Genomic DNA, 16,940 nt, shown 5'->3' with positions numbered 1-16,940 from the left:
ATACCACAGGAACAGAGTTGGTTTTCAAGAGTAATAGTATTTTAACAGCACTGTATTTATTGAAATTCACAGATGCAGTACAGTTACGAGGCTGTGATAGCAAATGGCTGCTTTACATCATCACATGGCACTTTTCTGCTAAAATAATATTAAATACAAACAAAATGCTGCATTTGGGAGCTTAGAGCTTTGGAGAGCAGCTCCAGGGCTGAATAACAGCCGTGATAGTTTATAACTGGTCTCAGGAGGAGGGAGAGAGATTTTAGTGATTCTATCCCCACCTCCACAAGTACACGTATATCAAGTCATCAATGATTTAAATTCCACAACCTATGGGCACCCCTCAATAGTCTAACTGTCATCCCTCTGTGGTCTCTGTGAGTTTCAGTCTCTTTGCGGCCGGCTCTTCTGCAGTTGTTGAGCAGGTCTTCGCTTTAGTCGTATCCGTAGCAACTGTTGTCCCGGAGAGGAGGTAGCCCCCGCCCCCACTCATTAGCAGCATGGGGTGCGTCCTGTTAGGCAAGACCTACACACAGAGACAAGAAGAGGTCAGAGGTCAAAGCTAGTGCTGGTACTACAAACATGGACGCTTCCACAGGGACCGTTGTACAGTTTGATGCTTATACCTGGTAATGTCTGATCCATGAATCGGTGAGTCGCAGGCTGACTGCTCCGCCTTGTTCCCTGAGCTTTGAATAGCACTCTATCAGAGGCTGTAGAAGAGAGAGACAGACAGAAATGACAACAGTTTTAGTAACCACAGAAGAGCAACAGAGTGAACATGACAGCGTGAACATGACAGGGGTGAGAACACCTAATACAGACTAGACTACAGACTTATATCACTGAGCAATTACCCACTGGAGAAAGACAATAAATGTACTTCTGTATAAATGGCAGTACACTAGGGTCTACTAGAAACAATAATAACAGTAAAAAAGTAACAAGCTTATTAAATACACTACTTAATTAAGTACACAAGACACACTAGAGCACACTAGGAAGCATACTAGAGAACACTCAAATGCATACCTCTTTGTATTGAGAGTACACTACAAAGGGCCTGGAGGGGGCGAGGAACTTGATGAGGCCCAGTAGAACTGGACAGGGGTGGAACCGACTGGCTATCACCAATCTGAGGAGGAGAACCAGAGATATACTGTAGAACTAGACAGTAGAACCCAGTAGAACTGGACAGGGGTGGAACCGACTGGCTGTCACCAACCTGAGGAGGAGAACCAGAGATATACTGTAGAACTAGACAGTAGAACTGTTGCTTTCACCTAACCAATTTTGTGAGATTAGTAATTACTTCAAAGAAGGGAGGATGGAAGAAGGCCTGTTGAAAGTATCGGAACTCAGGTGTAGAGAAAGACTAGGGATGTAGACTAGTTGTTTCCATGTTAAAGGTGACCTGGAGAAACATGAGCTTCCCCCAATTCCTCAACAAACCAATCAATTATCATGGGTTCAGATAACATCTGCTGTAGGCCCCAACATCAATCATCTTTAACTAGACATGTCACACCTATCTCACTTCGGATCAAGATTACTGCTAAGCAATCATCTTTTGTTCCTCTTGTGTTGAAATGAAGATGTTAACATTGACATGTTTGACTGATTTCAGACAGCGCAAGACAACACCAACAGGCAACACCACGACAGAGTAGAAACTGTCAGGGGTGTGTAATCTTAGTGCCAAAAAGCTGTTATACAGTTTATTACTGCTTATACATGTCTATTAACAGCACATGAATGGTTTAGAGTTCTAGAATTCACTCTGTAACCTAGTGTCATTAAAACTAATTGAAGGAGGTGAGAGAGAGGAAAGAACAGACTGACCCGTCAGCGTTCCTCCCCTTCAGCACGCCGGCAGCAGCAGATAGTTTCTTCCTCTTCTCCTCAGTCTTCACAATCTTCTCCTGGGCCTGAAACACAACATACAGTTGCTTGTCAATTGTACACCGTTTAAATCTTTGGAGCACACAAGCACCAGGAAGTGACACAAATAACAGAGACTACTTGCTGCTTCACTATGTGTTGTCATACTCTGATCTCTCTGCGTTTCTCCCTCTCCTCTCTCTCCTTGTCCTCGGCAGGGTCTGTACTGGTACTAGTCTCCATACTCTGGTCTTCTGTGTCTGGACTGCCCCCCTTGCCTTCTGCCTTCTCTGGGTCAGTCTTGGTCAGGTTGGACTTGTCCCCATTGGCCTGTCCAGCATCTAGAGTTGTGACAATATTTCAATCAATTCAATAGATGAGACAGTATAGCATTGTTGGTCTGTCAAAGGATTATATCCCACACACCTGTGTCTATGTCTTTGGCCTCCGTGTCCAGTGTCCCTGCCAGCAGTGCGTTGACGTGACAGATGGGAAACTCATGGAGCGTGTCGTGGAAGTGGGAGGGGAACCCAAAGCTCTCTACCCCCGCCCTCACAGGACCTCCTCCTGGGTACATCTGCACCACTGACCCATAGCCTGGAGGAGAGAGGAGAGAGACACAATGTGAAGATGGATGTGTCTGTTTGGTTGTCTTCAGATGAATGCAACATTACAGGACATTCCGATTGAAATGTATTACATAAAATGTTGACTGCTGATATACACTACATGACCGAAAGTATGTGGACACCTGCTCGTCTAACATCTCATTCCAAAATCATGGGCATTAATATGGAGTTGGTCCCCCCTTTGCTGCTATAACAGCCTCCACTCTTCTGGGAAGGCTTTCCACTAGATGTTGGAACATTGGTGCCGGGACTTGCTTCCATTCAGCCACAAGAGCATTAGTGAGGTCGGCGTTCCAATTCATCCCAAAGGTGTTCGATGGAGTTGAGCTCAGGGCTCTGTGCAGGCCAGTCAAGTTCTTCCACACCGATGTCGACAAACCATTTCTGTGGACCTCGCTTTGTGCACGGGGGCATTGTCATGCTGAAACAGGAAAGGGCCTTCCCCAAACTGCTGCCACAAAGTTGGAAGCACAGAATAATCTAGAATGTCATTGTATGCTGTGGCGTTAAGATTTCCTTCCCTTCACTGGCCTAGTCCGAACCATTACCATTATTCCTCCTCCACCAAACTTTACAGTTGGCACTATGCATTTAGGCAGGTAGCGTTCTCCTGGCATCCGCCAAACCCAGATTCGTCCGTCAGACTGCCAGATGGTGAAGTGTGATTCCTCACTCCAGAGAACGCGTTTCCACTGGTCCAGAGTCCAATGGCGGCGAGCTTTACACCACTCCAGCTGACGCTTGGCACTGAGCTCTTCAGTAAGGCCATTCTACTGCCAATGCATTTCTATGGAGATTGCATGGCTGTGTGCTCAAACTTATACACCTGTCAGCAACGGGTGTGGCCGAAATAGCCGAATCCAATAATTTAAAGGTGTGTCCACATACTTTTGTATATATAGTGTACTTGCTATTCACGTCATGAAGAAGTAGTCCCCTAAACCATTCCCACCTTGAGGGAAAACCACTGCTGTTCGCCATCTGTGCCCATTCAAGATCCATTAAATCTAGATTTATGTAGTTATTACATCTAAACAAACACTTTTTTGGGTTCTCATCGGCTTACAGTGTTGTTTTGATTATTGCTTGAACAGTCGCTAAGATAATATTTTTTTCCCTTTATTCAGATTACAACCTCTCCCTTTCAGTTATTTGAAAAGGAAATCATCTCCCAAATATCACTATTTCTAAAACAACCATAGAAAGTTGGTTGCAATTTAAATGTAATCCTCCAGAAACGACAGAACAAATAATGCAACAAATATTGTGGTTAAACTCAAATATGCTAATTGATAAGAAACCTTTTTTTTTTTACAAAATGTTTAAAAAAGGTATAATCTTGACTGGTTGAGTTATGTCGCACACGCAGCTAACAAAAACATATGGAAATGTCTGCTCTACCCAAAATTACAACCAAATAATTGCAGCCTTACCGCAAAAATGGAAGAGGAAAGTGGAGGGGGAAAAGTAAGGAACTTGTCTGTCGGTCTTGCATTAAAGAACATAATTGGTTAAAGAAAACTGTGATAAATAAAAAAGTATACCAGTTTCATTTAAGGACCAAAGGATGACAGCCGTCCCATATAGATTGCAAAATAGTTGGGAAGAGATTTTTGACGTACCGATCCCATGGCATAGTGTTTATGAACTGATATGCAAAACGACGCCGGATTCAAAGCTTAGAATTTTTCAATTAAAATTATTATATAAAATTCTTGCTACCAATAGAATGTTATTTATATACAATCTTCCCAGCTCTGCAGATTTTGCTGCGAAGAGACAGAATCATTAGATCATTTGTTTTGGTACTGTCCATTTGTAGCTTGTTTTTGGACACAGGTCCAGGAATGGCTAAAGGATTGCAATATTTACCTGGAGCTAACCCTGCAGATAGCATTACTGGGTGATCTGAAAAGTCATAGTCAATCGATCAATAATATAATAATATTTTTGTTTCCAACAATATAGTTTTTTGTAAAACATCACAGTACAGTTGAAAAATATATGGCAAATAGAAATCCAATATGGATGGTGTTAAGAGATAGATGGGTGGTGTTGAATGGAGTTGAAAGATGGGACTAATAACAACAAGATAACTAATAATGTAAGCATACTGTGTCCATAATAAGTATATAGGTTATAGGTTGAGAGCTTTTGTGAAAGAGCACAGTTATAACGATATGGCATATAGAAGCAAACCGGATGGACATCATGAAAATGATCGGAGAGGTTGAGGAAGTTCAGGAGTAAAAACAAACAAAATATAATTATTGTAAAATTGACTGTGTCCATAAAATTTATATAGTATGTATAAGCTTGAAGTAGAAGAGGCCTAAGCATTGTTGTTCAGTAGTTTATTCCAATTAGGGAAGGGGTTGTGGGGTTGGAAAGTAATGAAGGGAAATAAAAATTTTGCAGTGGGGAAAAAAAGTATTAGTCAGCCACCAATTGTGCAAGTTCTTCCACTTAAAAAGATGAGAGAGGCCTGTAATTTTCATCATAGGTACACGTCAACTATGACAGACAAATTGAGGGAAAAAAATCCAGAAAATCACATTAATTTTTAATAAATTTATTTGCAAATTATGGTGGAAAATAAGTATTTGGTCACCTACAAACAAGCAAGATTTCTGGCTCTCACAGACCTGTAACTTCTTCTTTAAGAGGCTCCTCTGTCCTCCACTCGTTACCTGTATTAATGGCACCTGTTTTAACTTGTTATCAGTATAAAAGACACCTGTCCACAACCTCAAACAGTCACACTCCAAACTCCACTATGGCCAAGACCAAAGAGCTGTCAAAGGACACCAGAAACAAAATTGTAGACCTGCACCAGGCTGGGAAGACTGAATCTGCAATAGGTAAGCAGCTTGGTTTGAAGAAATCAACTGTGGGAGCAATTATTAGGAAATGGAAGACATACAAGACCACTGATAATCTCCCTCGATCAGGGGCTCCACGCAAGATCTCACCCCGTGGGGTCAAAATGATCACAAGAACGGTGAGCAAAAATCCCAGAACCACACGGGGGGACCTAGTGAATGACCTGCAGAGAGCTGGGACCAAAGTAACAAAGCTTACCATCAGTAACACACTACGCCGCCAGGGACTCAAATCCTGCATTGCCAGACGTACTGGCTTAAGCAGGGGGACACATGTCCAGGCCCGTCTGAAGTTTGCTAGAGTGCATTTGGATGATCCAGAAGAGGATTGGGAGAATGTCATATGGTCAGATGAAACCAAAATAGAACTTTTTGGTAAAAACTCAACTCGTCGTGTTTGGAGGACAAAGAATGCTGAGTTGCATCCAAAGAACACCATACCTACTGTGAAGCATGGGGGTGGAAACATCATGCTTTGGGGCTGTTTTTCAGCAAAGGGGCCAGGACGACTGATCCGTGTAAAGGAAAGAATGAATGGGGCCATGTATCGTGAGATTTTGAGTGAAAACCTCCTTCCATCAGCAAGGGCATTGAAGATGAAACGTGGCTGGGTTTTTCAGCATGACAATGATCCCAAACACACCGCCCGGGCAACGAAGGAGTGGCTTCGTAAGAAGCATTTCAAGGTTCTGGAGTGGCCTAGCCAGTCTCCAGATCTCAACCCCATAGAAAATCTTTGGAGGGGAGTTGAAAGTCTGTGTTGCCCAGCGACAGCCCCAAAACATCACTGCTCTAGAGGAGATCTGCATGGAGGAATGGGCCAAAATACCAGCAACAGTGTGTGAAAACCTTGTGAAGACTTACAGAAAACATTTGACCTGTGTCATTGCCAACAAAGGGTATATAACAAAGTATTGAGAAACTTTTGTTATTGACCAAATACTTATTTTCCACCATAATTTGCAAATAAATTCATAAAAAATCCTACAATGTGATTTTCTGGATATTTTTTTCACATTTTGTCTGTCAGTTGACGTGTACCTATGATGAAAATTACAGGCCTCTCTCATCTTTTTAAGTGGGAGAACTTGCACAATTGGTGGCTGACTAAATACTTTTTTCCCCACTGTATGTGGTGGAAGGGTTTAAGAAGTGTGGCCTCTTCCCTTTTGACCCTTCAGCCATTGAAGGGTCCCGTTTAATGCCGTCCCGGTCCCTACCGGGTCCCACCACCGCCTCTCCTGGAACCAGCAGCACCGTGCCGTCCATCAGCACCTCCTCCCCAGTGACCACAGAAGGACCCTCAGCCCCTGCTCCATTCCCAGCCCCTGCTCCAGTCCCAGCCCATGCTCCAGTCCCAGCCCCTGCTCCATTCCCAGCCCCTGCTCCATTCCCAGCCCCTGCTCCAGTCCCAGAAGAGCACCCCCTAATAGAGGGGGGGGCTGATAGCGAAGGACCTGGGGCACATCCTTACTGTCCTGAAGTATCGGCTGGACCGATACAGAAGACTCCCTGTGGTCGCCACATGCCTCACCGGGGAGGAATACACGCGCCAGTGGCAGGAGAGGGGTGAGAAGGAGAGGGCCGAGGTCCAAGGCAGAGGAGAAAGAGCGTTGGGCAGCCCTCAGAACACAGAGGGCACAGGAGAGGGCTGCCATGGATGAGACCATTGACGCCATCGCCTCTGGTGGACCCCCTGCTAGAACCACTCCTGACAGCTGCATCACCACTGCCAGTGCCTCCCAGTGTGCAACACCTGTAGGAGCGGCCGGAGTCCCCAGCTGCAGAAGAAGGCTACGTGCCTACTCTCCCGGCCACACCATCGTCGGCCCCTCAACCCCACCATTACAAACACCAGCTCCTCCAAGCCATCGTCGGCGGTTTTGTCCACCACCACCCCAATGCACACCACCCCCCGTCTGTCACCACCAACACGGCCTCCTCTGGACCAACTGCCTCCTCCATCTCCCCTGGTCACACCACCATAGCAGCCTCGTCTGGTGTCCCTGCCCCCTGTAATTTGAATACCGCCACCTCCACAGGTAAACAATTACAAAAAAATGACTGTTTTTATCTGTTTTAAAAAACAGCAATGTAAAAAAAAAAATCTCTTTACATATCTACAGTCTATAGCACCAGCACTCTAGTCATCTCCACCTCCTCCAAAAACCTCTGCAGCTTCCTCCAGAGGTATTGATGTAAATAAGTTGAAAAGGGTTTTCATGCAACATGCTCTGTCTAACACTACTTTTTCTCAAACTGCAGCACAGAAAAGGAAGAGAAAAGCTCCACCGGTCACGTCTGTCACACCACCACTCTCAGGTACTTCATAATCTGTTTTTCTCTCTCTCTCAGTTGTATCAATTACTATTGTTGTTGAAGAACTTCTACATTTTGTAAAACCATATTAATCAATTTTTAATCTTATTTTATTTTTTATAAAAGAAGACACCACCTGCTGTACTCGCTGCGGGGAGTGTGATCCGCCTGCAAGCTCCCCTCAGGAGTGTAGATCCGAGGTGCCATGGGTGTGCTGTGACTTCTGCCAGCACTGGTTCCACTGCAGGTGTGTGCAGTGGGATCCAGAGGTAGCGGTGGAGCTGGATTTTTATTGTGATTTTTGTGACAATATAGTGATGGAGGTCGAGATTTAATTTTTTGTTTTGTTTGTGTTCATATGAAATTATTTATTTGTACAAAAATTAATGTCTAAAATATAATACACTGCTCAAAAAAATAAAGGGAACACTAAAATAACACATCCTAGATCTGAATGAATGAAATAATCTTATTAAATAGTTTTTTCTTTACATAGTTGAATGTGCTGACAACAAAATCACACAAAAATTATCAATGGAAATCAAATTTATCAACCCATGGAGGTCTGGATTTGGAGTCACCCTCAAAATTAAAAGTGGAAAACCACACTACAGGCTGATCCAACTTTGATGTAATGTCCTTAAAACAAGAAAAAATTAGGCTCAGTAGTGTGTGTGGCCTCCACGTGCCTGTATGACCTCCCTACAACGCCTGGGCATGCTCCTGATGAGGTGGCGGATGGTCTCCTGAGGGATCTCCTCACAGACCTGGACTAAAGCATCCGCCAACTCCTGGACAGTCTGTGGTGCAACGTGGCGTTGGTGGATGGAGCGAGACATGATGTCCCAGATGTGCTCAATTGGATTCAGGTCTGGGGAACGGGCAGCCAGTCCATAGCATCAATGCCTTCCTCTTGCAGGAACTGCTGACACACTCCAGCCACATGAGGTCTAGCATTGTCTTGCATTAGGAGGAACCCAGGGCCAACCGCACCAGCATATGGTCTCACAAGGGGTCTGAGGATCTCATCTCGGTACCTAATGGCAGTCAGGCTACCTCTGGCGAGCACATGGAGGGCTGTGCGGCCCCCCAAAGAAATGCCACCCCACACCATGACTGACCCACCGCCAAACCGGTCATGCTGGAGGATGTTGCAGGCAGCAGAACGTTCTCCACGGTGTCTCCAGACTCTGTCACATCTGTCACATGTGCTCAGTGTGAACCTACTTTCATCTGTGAAGAGCACAGGGCGCCAGTGGCGAATTTGCCAATCTTGGTGTTCTCTGGCAAATGCCAAACGTCTTGCACGGTGTTGGGCTGTAAGCACAACCCCCACCAGTGGACGTCGGGCCCTCATACCACCCTCATGGAGTCTGTTTCTGACCGTTTGAGCAGACACATGCACATTTGTGGCCTGCTGGAGGTCATTTTGCAGGGCTCTGGCAGGGCTCCTCCTGCTCCTCCTTGCACAAAGGGGGAGGTAGCAGTCCTGCTGCTGGGTTGTTGCCCTCCTACGGCCTCCTCCACGTCTCCTGATGTACTGGCCTGTCTCCTGGTAGCGCCTCCATGCTCTGGACACTACGCTTACAGACACAGCAAACCTTCTTGCCACAGCTCGCATTGAAGTGCCATCCTGGATGAGCTGCACTACCTGAGCCACTTGTGTGGGTTGTAGACTCCGTCTCATGCTACCACTAGAGTGAAAGCACCGCCAGCATTCAAAAGTGACCAAAACATCAGCCAGGAAGCATAGGAACTGAGAAGTGGTCTGTGATCACCACCTGCAAAACCAGTCCTTTATTGGGGGTGTCTTGCTAATTGCCTATAATTTCCACCTGTTGTCTATTCCATTTGCACAACAGCATGTGAAATGTATTGTCAATCAGTGTTGCTTCCTAAGTGGACAGTTTGATTTCACAGAAGTGTGATTGACTTGGAGTTACATTGTGTTGTTTAAGTGTTCCCTTTATTTTTTTGAGCAGTGTATATATATATTAATTCAACCCATCTTGTGTATTTCTTCCTTTACTTTCCAAGTGCACCTCTGCAACAAACTCCAACAGTATTTTAATTGTTTATGTCAATGCACATTACTGAAATTAAAGTTTTATTTGATGTAAATTATTAATACTCATATTTTAGTATTCAACTGTTATCTACTTTCTCAAAGCATAAGATTAATCTGTAAAACAAATGATGAGACATTATTTGGTTACAACACTGAATATGTTGGTGAAGAACCATTTCTTAAGAGTCCACAGGAGGGCGCACCGGGCTACGCAATGAAAAGTTGACAGGCAAGTCATTATTTTTTACCGGAAGGCTAGCCAACTAGTCAATTATCTAGTAAACACTTCGGGTACGTGGTTGGAGTCTCTTTTTTGAACGAAATTAAACGGATATATCTTGTAAATGAACAAAATAGTAAGGTGGCCAATAACTGGGGACCGTATGCCGATAATACTGGACGTATTTATTTGCTAAACCGCTTATCAAAAAGCTGATAATAGTAGTATTTCCACTGAAATGTCAAACCTGCTAATTGCTTACCCGTTAGCTAACACTTTTACGACACCAATAATCACATAACATTGATGGCTTGATCACAAGATAACACTGTTGAAGGTAATATATTTCTTAAACGCTGTTGAATATGCCAATAATACGGGGTTCCACGCTAGCGTTCTATTTCAGATGCAGGTCATGACAACTCTATCCATATTTCCAGACATGGTATTTCTATAGTCCAGTTACCTCCCATCCTCTCTATGACGGCCCCCAGCACCAGTCCAGCGCAGGTCTCAAACACCAGCACCTTACTGCCTGCATGGATGTTGCCCAGCGTTAACATCTGGGCTAGGGTGTCGTACCGCAGGTGGCTAGAGGAGAAGAGGCAGAGACACAGTCTGGGTTACAACAACAATCTTATCTCAATAACAACATAATTTGGGCACAGAAGTTTTCCTGACTGCGTGACCTAGCCAGGAAAACCATCAGGCCCTACTAGTGACTGTCCCTCTGGTGATCTCACTCACCATATCTTCCCTGGTTCTCTGCCGTGGTACATCATAGCCAGGATACGACAAGAGGGCCTTAGAACCATCACACTGTTCTCATACCTGGAGGGAACAGAACACAAGACATTCAGAACCCACAAAGCCCATTTCATTCACCACTAACCCTGGTCCTGGAGTGTACAGGCCTACATTCCTCGGACTCACTTTTTCTTTTTTTTCTTGATGTATTTCTCCTGTGCAAACTCAGTCTTGTCCCTGAACGTCGTACTGTTCTCTATTAGATGCTGGACTATTTCCTGAGGAGAGGAGAGATGGGAAAGAGGAGCATCTTCAACATACACAAAAACAAACTTTCACAAATTAATACTTAATTTACTACCGGTACTGTTGTGTTACTTTGTGTACAGCAATTCTAAGCAAACTATTTACTCAGCACACATATAGCCATGTCGTTTAAATTGGATTAATATACAGTACCAGTCAAAAGCTTGGACACACCTACTCATTCCAGGGATTTACTTTGTTTTTACTATTTTCTACATTGTAGAATAATAGTGAAGACATCAAAACTATGAAATAACACATATGGAATCATGTAGTAACCAAAAAAGTGTTCAACAAATCAATTTATATTTTATACTTGAGAATCTTCAAAGTAGCCACCCTTTGCCTTGATGACAGCTTTTCACACTCTTGGCATTCTCTCAACCAGCTTCAAGAGGTAGTCACCTGGAATGCATTTCAATTAACAGGTGTGCCTTGTTAAAAGTTAATTTGTGGAATATCTTTCCTTCTTAATGCGCTTGAGCCAATCAGTTGTGTTGTGACAAGGTAGGGGTGTTATTTTTTACATTTAAGTAATTTAGCAGACGCTCTTATCCAGAGCGACTTACAAATTGGTGCATTCAACTTAGGATAGCCAGTGGGACAACCACATCTTGATCACAGTAAGTACACTTCTTCAAACAAGCAGCTGTGAGCAAAGTCAGTGCAATCAGGGACAACTACATCTCAATCACAATAAGTACATTTCTTTAAACAAGTCAGTGCTAGCAGGTGAAATAAGTCAGGTGTTAGTTTAGACAAATGACAGTGGTAGTAAAGGGGGGGTAGAAGGATTACTATTATACTATTCCAGGTATTCCTTAAAGAGGTTGGGTTTCAAGTGTCTCCGGAAGGTGGTCAGTGACTCCGCTGTCCTGGGGTCGTGGGGGAGCTTGTTCCACCATTGGGGTGCCAGAGCAGCGAATAGCTTTGACTGGGCTGAGCGGGAACTGTGCTTCCGTAGAGGTAGGGGGGCTAGCAGGCCAGAGGTGGATGAACGTAGTGCCCTCGTTTGGGTGTAGGGTCTGATCAGAGCCTGAAGGTAAGGAGGTGCTGTTCCCCTCACAGCTCCGTAGGCAAGCACCATGGTTTTGTAGTAGATGCGAGCTTCAACTGGAAGCCAGTGGAGTGTGCGGAGGAGCGGGGTGACGTGAGAGAACTTGGGAAGGTTGAACACCAGATGGGCTGCAGCGTTCTGGATAAGTTGCAGGGGTTTAATGGCACAGGCAGGGAGCCCAGCCAACAGCGAGTTGCAGTAATCCAGACGGGAGATGACAAGTGCCTGGATTACAGAAGATAGCCCTATTTGGTAAAAGACCAAGTCCATATTATGGCAAGAACAGCTCAAATAAGCAAAGAGAAACGACAGTCCATCATTACTTTAAGACATGAAGGTCAGTCAATCCGGAAAATCTCAAGAACTTTGAAAGTTTGTTAAAGTGCAGTCGCAAAAAACAAGCACTATGATGAAACTGGCTCTCATGAGGACCGCCACAGGAAAGGAAGACCCAGAGTTACCTCTGCTGCAGAGGATAAGTTCATTAGAGTTACCAGCCTCAGAAATTGCAGCCCAAATAAATGCTTCACTCAGTTCAAGTAACAGACACATCTCAACATCAACTGTTCAGAGGAGACTGCGTGAATCAGGCCTTCATGGTCAAATTGCTGCAAAGAAACCACTACTAAAGGATACCAATAAGAAGAGACTTGCTTGGGCCAAGAAACACGAGCAATAGACATAAGACCAATGGAAATATGTCCTTTGGTCTGATGAGTCCAAATTTCAGATTTTCTCTGCATGTGTGGAGCATGGAGGTGGTGGTGTGATGGTGCTTTGCTGGTGACACTGTCTGTGATTTTTTAGAATTCAAGGCACACTTAACCAGCATGGCTACCACAGCATTCTGCAGCGATATGCCATCCCATCTAGTTTGCGCTTACTGGGACTATCATTTGTTTTTCAACAGGACAATGACCCAACACACCTCCAGGCTGTGTAAGGGCTATTTGACCAATAAAGAGAGTGATGGAATGCTGCATCAGATGACCTGACCTCCACAATCACCCGACCTCAACCCAATTGAGACGTTTGGGATGAGTTGGACCGCAGAGTGAAGGAAAAGCAGCCAACAAGTGTTCAGCATATGTGGGAACTCCTTCAAGACTGTTGGAAAAGCATTCCAGGTGAAGATGGTTGAGAATGCCAAGCGTGTGAAAAGCTGTCATCAAGGCAAAGGGTGGCTACTTTGAAGAATCTCAAATATAAAATATATTTTGATTTTAATTTGTTTAATACTTTTTGGGTTACTACATGATTCCATGTGTTATTTCATAGTTTATGTCTTCACTACTATTCTACAATGTAGAAAATAGTAAAAATAAAGAAAAACTCTTGAATGAGTAGGTGTGTCCAAACTTTTGACTGGTACCGTATACTTTTGATCCCCCTGAGGGAGAAATGACAACTAATCATGTACCTGTCCATTTAGACCTTGCTCTTTGAGGGTCTCAATGTCATCTCTGGTGAGTTTCTGTGATTTCCCATCATCCTGAATGTTCCTGTTGTCTGTCCCTGCTTCCTTGGCATCTAAAGAGACACACAGAAACAAGACACAGACATCAACTCCGCACCTGGCCAACTGAATCCATACCTGAATTAGAGAATTGAAATAGTTGTTGTTTGGTAGGTAGGTACCTGCAGAGCTCTCGATGTGTTTAGGTTTCCGTGGCTGCAGTTTCCCATCAGTCACAACTTCAAAGGTGGTCCCATACAACTCCCCTACTGCATTGTCCAGGAAGAACCACTGCTTCTCAAAGACTGTTTTCCTGGGGTTACAAGACATGTCAGATCATTTCAATAAACGCACGATAACACACAGTGAGTCCACTATGATACACAAAACACTACACAACTGCAAATATGTCATCCAGCTTCAAGCTGGCATTATTACATTCTCGTCTACAAATGTGAAAATGAATGTTAAGTTACCTGGCTGTGTATCCTACTCCTATTTAGATAGCTAGAAAGCAATGATGGCAAGAGTGCAATACTAATCAACACGGCATAGCTTGCATGCTAGTCGTACAGGCAAATGTTTGACCTGACTGTCAAGAATTGTTAGCTAATGCAAACCAACAGATAATGTGATTGTGCATGAACACAGTTGTGTAACGACTAACTTTTTCTTTTGAATCTGCACAGCTTTGTAGATGTCTCCCCGTTTCAGTACAACGTAGTCACCCTCATTCACTCTGTGCTGGGAGTCATCATCTCCATTGTCCGCCATTAGAAAGCTTGTCTTCTGGCTTAATAGCCAGCAGAATAGTAAACTCAACTTTTAACCCACTAATATTAGTTTTTAATCACCAAAGATAACAGTCAAGTTGAAATAAAAGTTTTTTTTGGAGGTCCCCTATTGAACTAGCTAACCCACGTGCTAGCCTACGTGTCTTCTTCTTCTTCTTCTTCAGTGGGGTTTATCGGCGGTTGGCATCCAACGTTATTACCGCCACCTACTGTACTGGAGTGTGGCCCAGCGACAAGGAGAAACTAAATCCAACCTGCCAGCCCCGTTGCTCTTAAAAAAGATAACAAAATATTTGAGCCTATTCCTACTGACGTTCTACTCAATATACTCTTTAAACTAATTTCCTGTATCCCCTTCTCCCTCATACTAGATCTCATCCTCTCTCATTCCCTCTGATAGGGGCCCCGTGTAGCTCAGTTGATAGAGCATGGCGCTTGCAACACCAGGGTTGTGGGTTTGATTCCCACGGGGGGCCAGTATTAAAAATGTATGCACTCACTAACTGTAAGTTGCTCTGGATAAGAGTGTCTGCTAAATGACTAAAATGTAAATGATACTGCCCACACTGTAGCAATACATGCTCCACAGTCTCTATTTCCTGACAATAATCACACTTTCCTAACACATTTAATGTCTTATTCAACTGACTGTGTCCCACCCTTAATCTTCTAAAAATAGCCTCCTCTCTTCTGTCCCTTCCTGCTGTCCTCCCCTCCCCTCCCTTCCTCTGTACTTGAAATAAATGCCTTCCCTTATTATCTCTATTCCACTGCTCCTGCCATCTCTGCAACATCACTGTATATATCAGTCTTTTTGCCTCTGCCTTGCTCATTGAAACTTCAACATCAACATCCCCACTGCTAAGTGCTTGTATAGCCTGTTCATCTACTGCCTCGTTCCCCTCCACCCCCACATGGGCTGGGACCCAAGTAAATCTTATCTGAATACCCATCTGTTTAATCCTGCCATGGGTTTGTAGCACCTCATAAAGCAGGTCTTGTCTGCTATGTGAGGTAAAGGACTGGAAACTCATTAACACTGCACATGAATCAGAGCAAATAACTACTCTGTCTTGTTTGACTTCCTCCACCCACTGCAAGGCCAACAGTATGGCCATCAGCTCCGCCGTATATACAGCCAGATGATCTGTAATACGTTTCCTGACTTCCACCCCACATTCCTGCCCTACAAATGCTGACCCAGTAAGTCATGTCCTTGGATCTTTTGAACCATCTGTGTAAATGGCCACAAAATCCTGATACAGTTTCCAGACGTCTCTTAAAGAAATCAGATGGATCAACACCCTACCTATCTTTCTATAGTCTCTCCAACACTTCTATATCAACTACTGGAGGCGGGAGTAGCCATGGTGGATTTACAGGAATAACTACTGTTGGACTAAACTCCCTTCCTTACAGTCCCATCTCCTTCGCCTGGGTATTACCTACCCACCCAAAGCTCATGTTCTGTCTTCACTCATGTTCCCAGCATGCCTGTAAAATCCCTTTCGCAGGATGAGACACCCCATGTCCTTGTAGGTTGACCCAATAATTGATTGCCAGCTGCTGTCTCCTAATCTGCAATGGCATATCCCCCATCTCCACCTGTAACGCAGCCACTGGGGACGTCTGAAACGCCCCACTACATATTCTGAGTCCTTGCCCCGTATAACACCTTTCCAGTGAGGTTCGGGTTGCCAAACCATATGCTATACTGCCATATTCTATTACAGATCGGATCAATGCAACATACATGGTCCTCAATGAGGAACGCCCAGCCCCCCACTCCTTCCTCATCAGACAGCGCATCACATTTAGCACCTTCTTACACTTTTCCACCACTCTCTCAATGTGTTCTGCCCAGGTCAGTCTAGTATCAAAGTGTACCCCAAGGAACCTGAAGGCCCCCACCCTCTCCAAGTTTCTCCCATATAACCTCAAGCATACCTCATCTCCCACCTTCCTCCTGGTAAAGAACACTGTTTGAGTTTTCTCTACAGAGAACCTGAATCCCCACATTAATGCCCACTGCTCTACCTCATCAATTGCTTCCTGTACCTTCCTGACTATGTATGGCACATTTCTTCCCCTCTTCCATAAGGCCCCATCATCTGCAAATAACGACCTCCCTATATCCGGCTGTACCTGAGAGTAAACATCATTGATCATGATTGAGAACAACAGAGGACTAATCACGCTCCCCTGTGGTGTACCGTTATCCACCAAGTAGCTGCCTGATAAAGACTTCCCCACCTTCACCTGGATAGACCTTCCAAACAGGAAATCCTTTATCCAGTTGTACGTTCTTCCTCCTACCCCCATAATATCAAGCTTGATTAACAACCCCTCCTTCCACATCATAGCCTACGTTTCCTTAGCATTCAGGACGATCAGTCAATAGCAGATCTATCAATCGCTCACCGTACTCGGCTCTGATTGGCTTATTTGCTGTTCGTAGAGCGTATCCTCCAATGGTAGAGAAGTGCGATGATTTTCTAGGGTCTGATAGGTAAGTGTGAGAGCACAGAGGAAAAATCGACTTCAGAAATATCGATAGGTGTCAATTTTAGAATCAGCCTCC

The 16,940-nt window shown here is 44.3% G+C and overlaps 1 protein-coding gene across 1 annotated transcript; it reads right to left on the bottom strand.

Moving 5' to 3' along the window:
• Positions 1 to 34: 34 nt before the first annotated feature.
• LOC121548711 (tRNA (adenine(58)-N(1))-methyltransferase non-catalytic subunit TRM6) lies at positions 35 to 14,503 on the bottom strand. The gene is made up of 12 exons (XM_041860247.1): positions 14,233 to 14,503; positions 13,748 to 13,878; positions 13,530 to 13,639; positions 10,933 to 11,024; positions 10,747 to 10,830; positions 10,466 to 10,590; positions 2,308 to 2,478; positions 2,050 to 2,222; positions 1,843 to 1,928; positions 1,033 to 1,135; positions 627 to 713; positions 35 to 526 (listed from the first exon to the last, which is right to left on the bottom strand). The coding sequence occupies exons 1-12, from the start codon at positions 14,337 to 14,339 to the stop codon at positions 359 to 361; spliced, it is 1,437 nt and encodes a 478-aa protein (XP_041716181.1). The 5' UTR covers positions 14,340 to 14,503; the 3' UTR covers positions 35 to 358.
• Between the last annotated feature and the right edge of the window lie 2,437 nt (positions 14,504 to 16,940).

The sequence above is a fragment of the Coregonus clupeaformis genome, chromosome 33 (assembly GCF_020615455.1).
Source record: "Coregonus clupeaformis isolate EN_2021a chromosome 33, ASM2061545v1, whole genome shotgun sequence".
Lineage (NCBI taxonomy): Eukaryota > Metazoa > Chordata > Actinopteri > Salmoniformes > Salmonidae > Coregonus > Coregonus clupeaformis.
The sequence above is the reverse complement of the archived record's forward strand: the minus strand, read 5'-3'. Positions and strand labels throughout refer to the sequence as shown.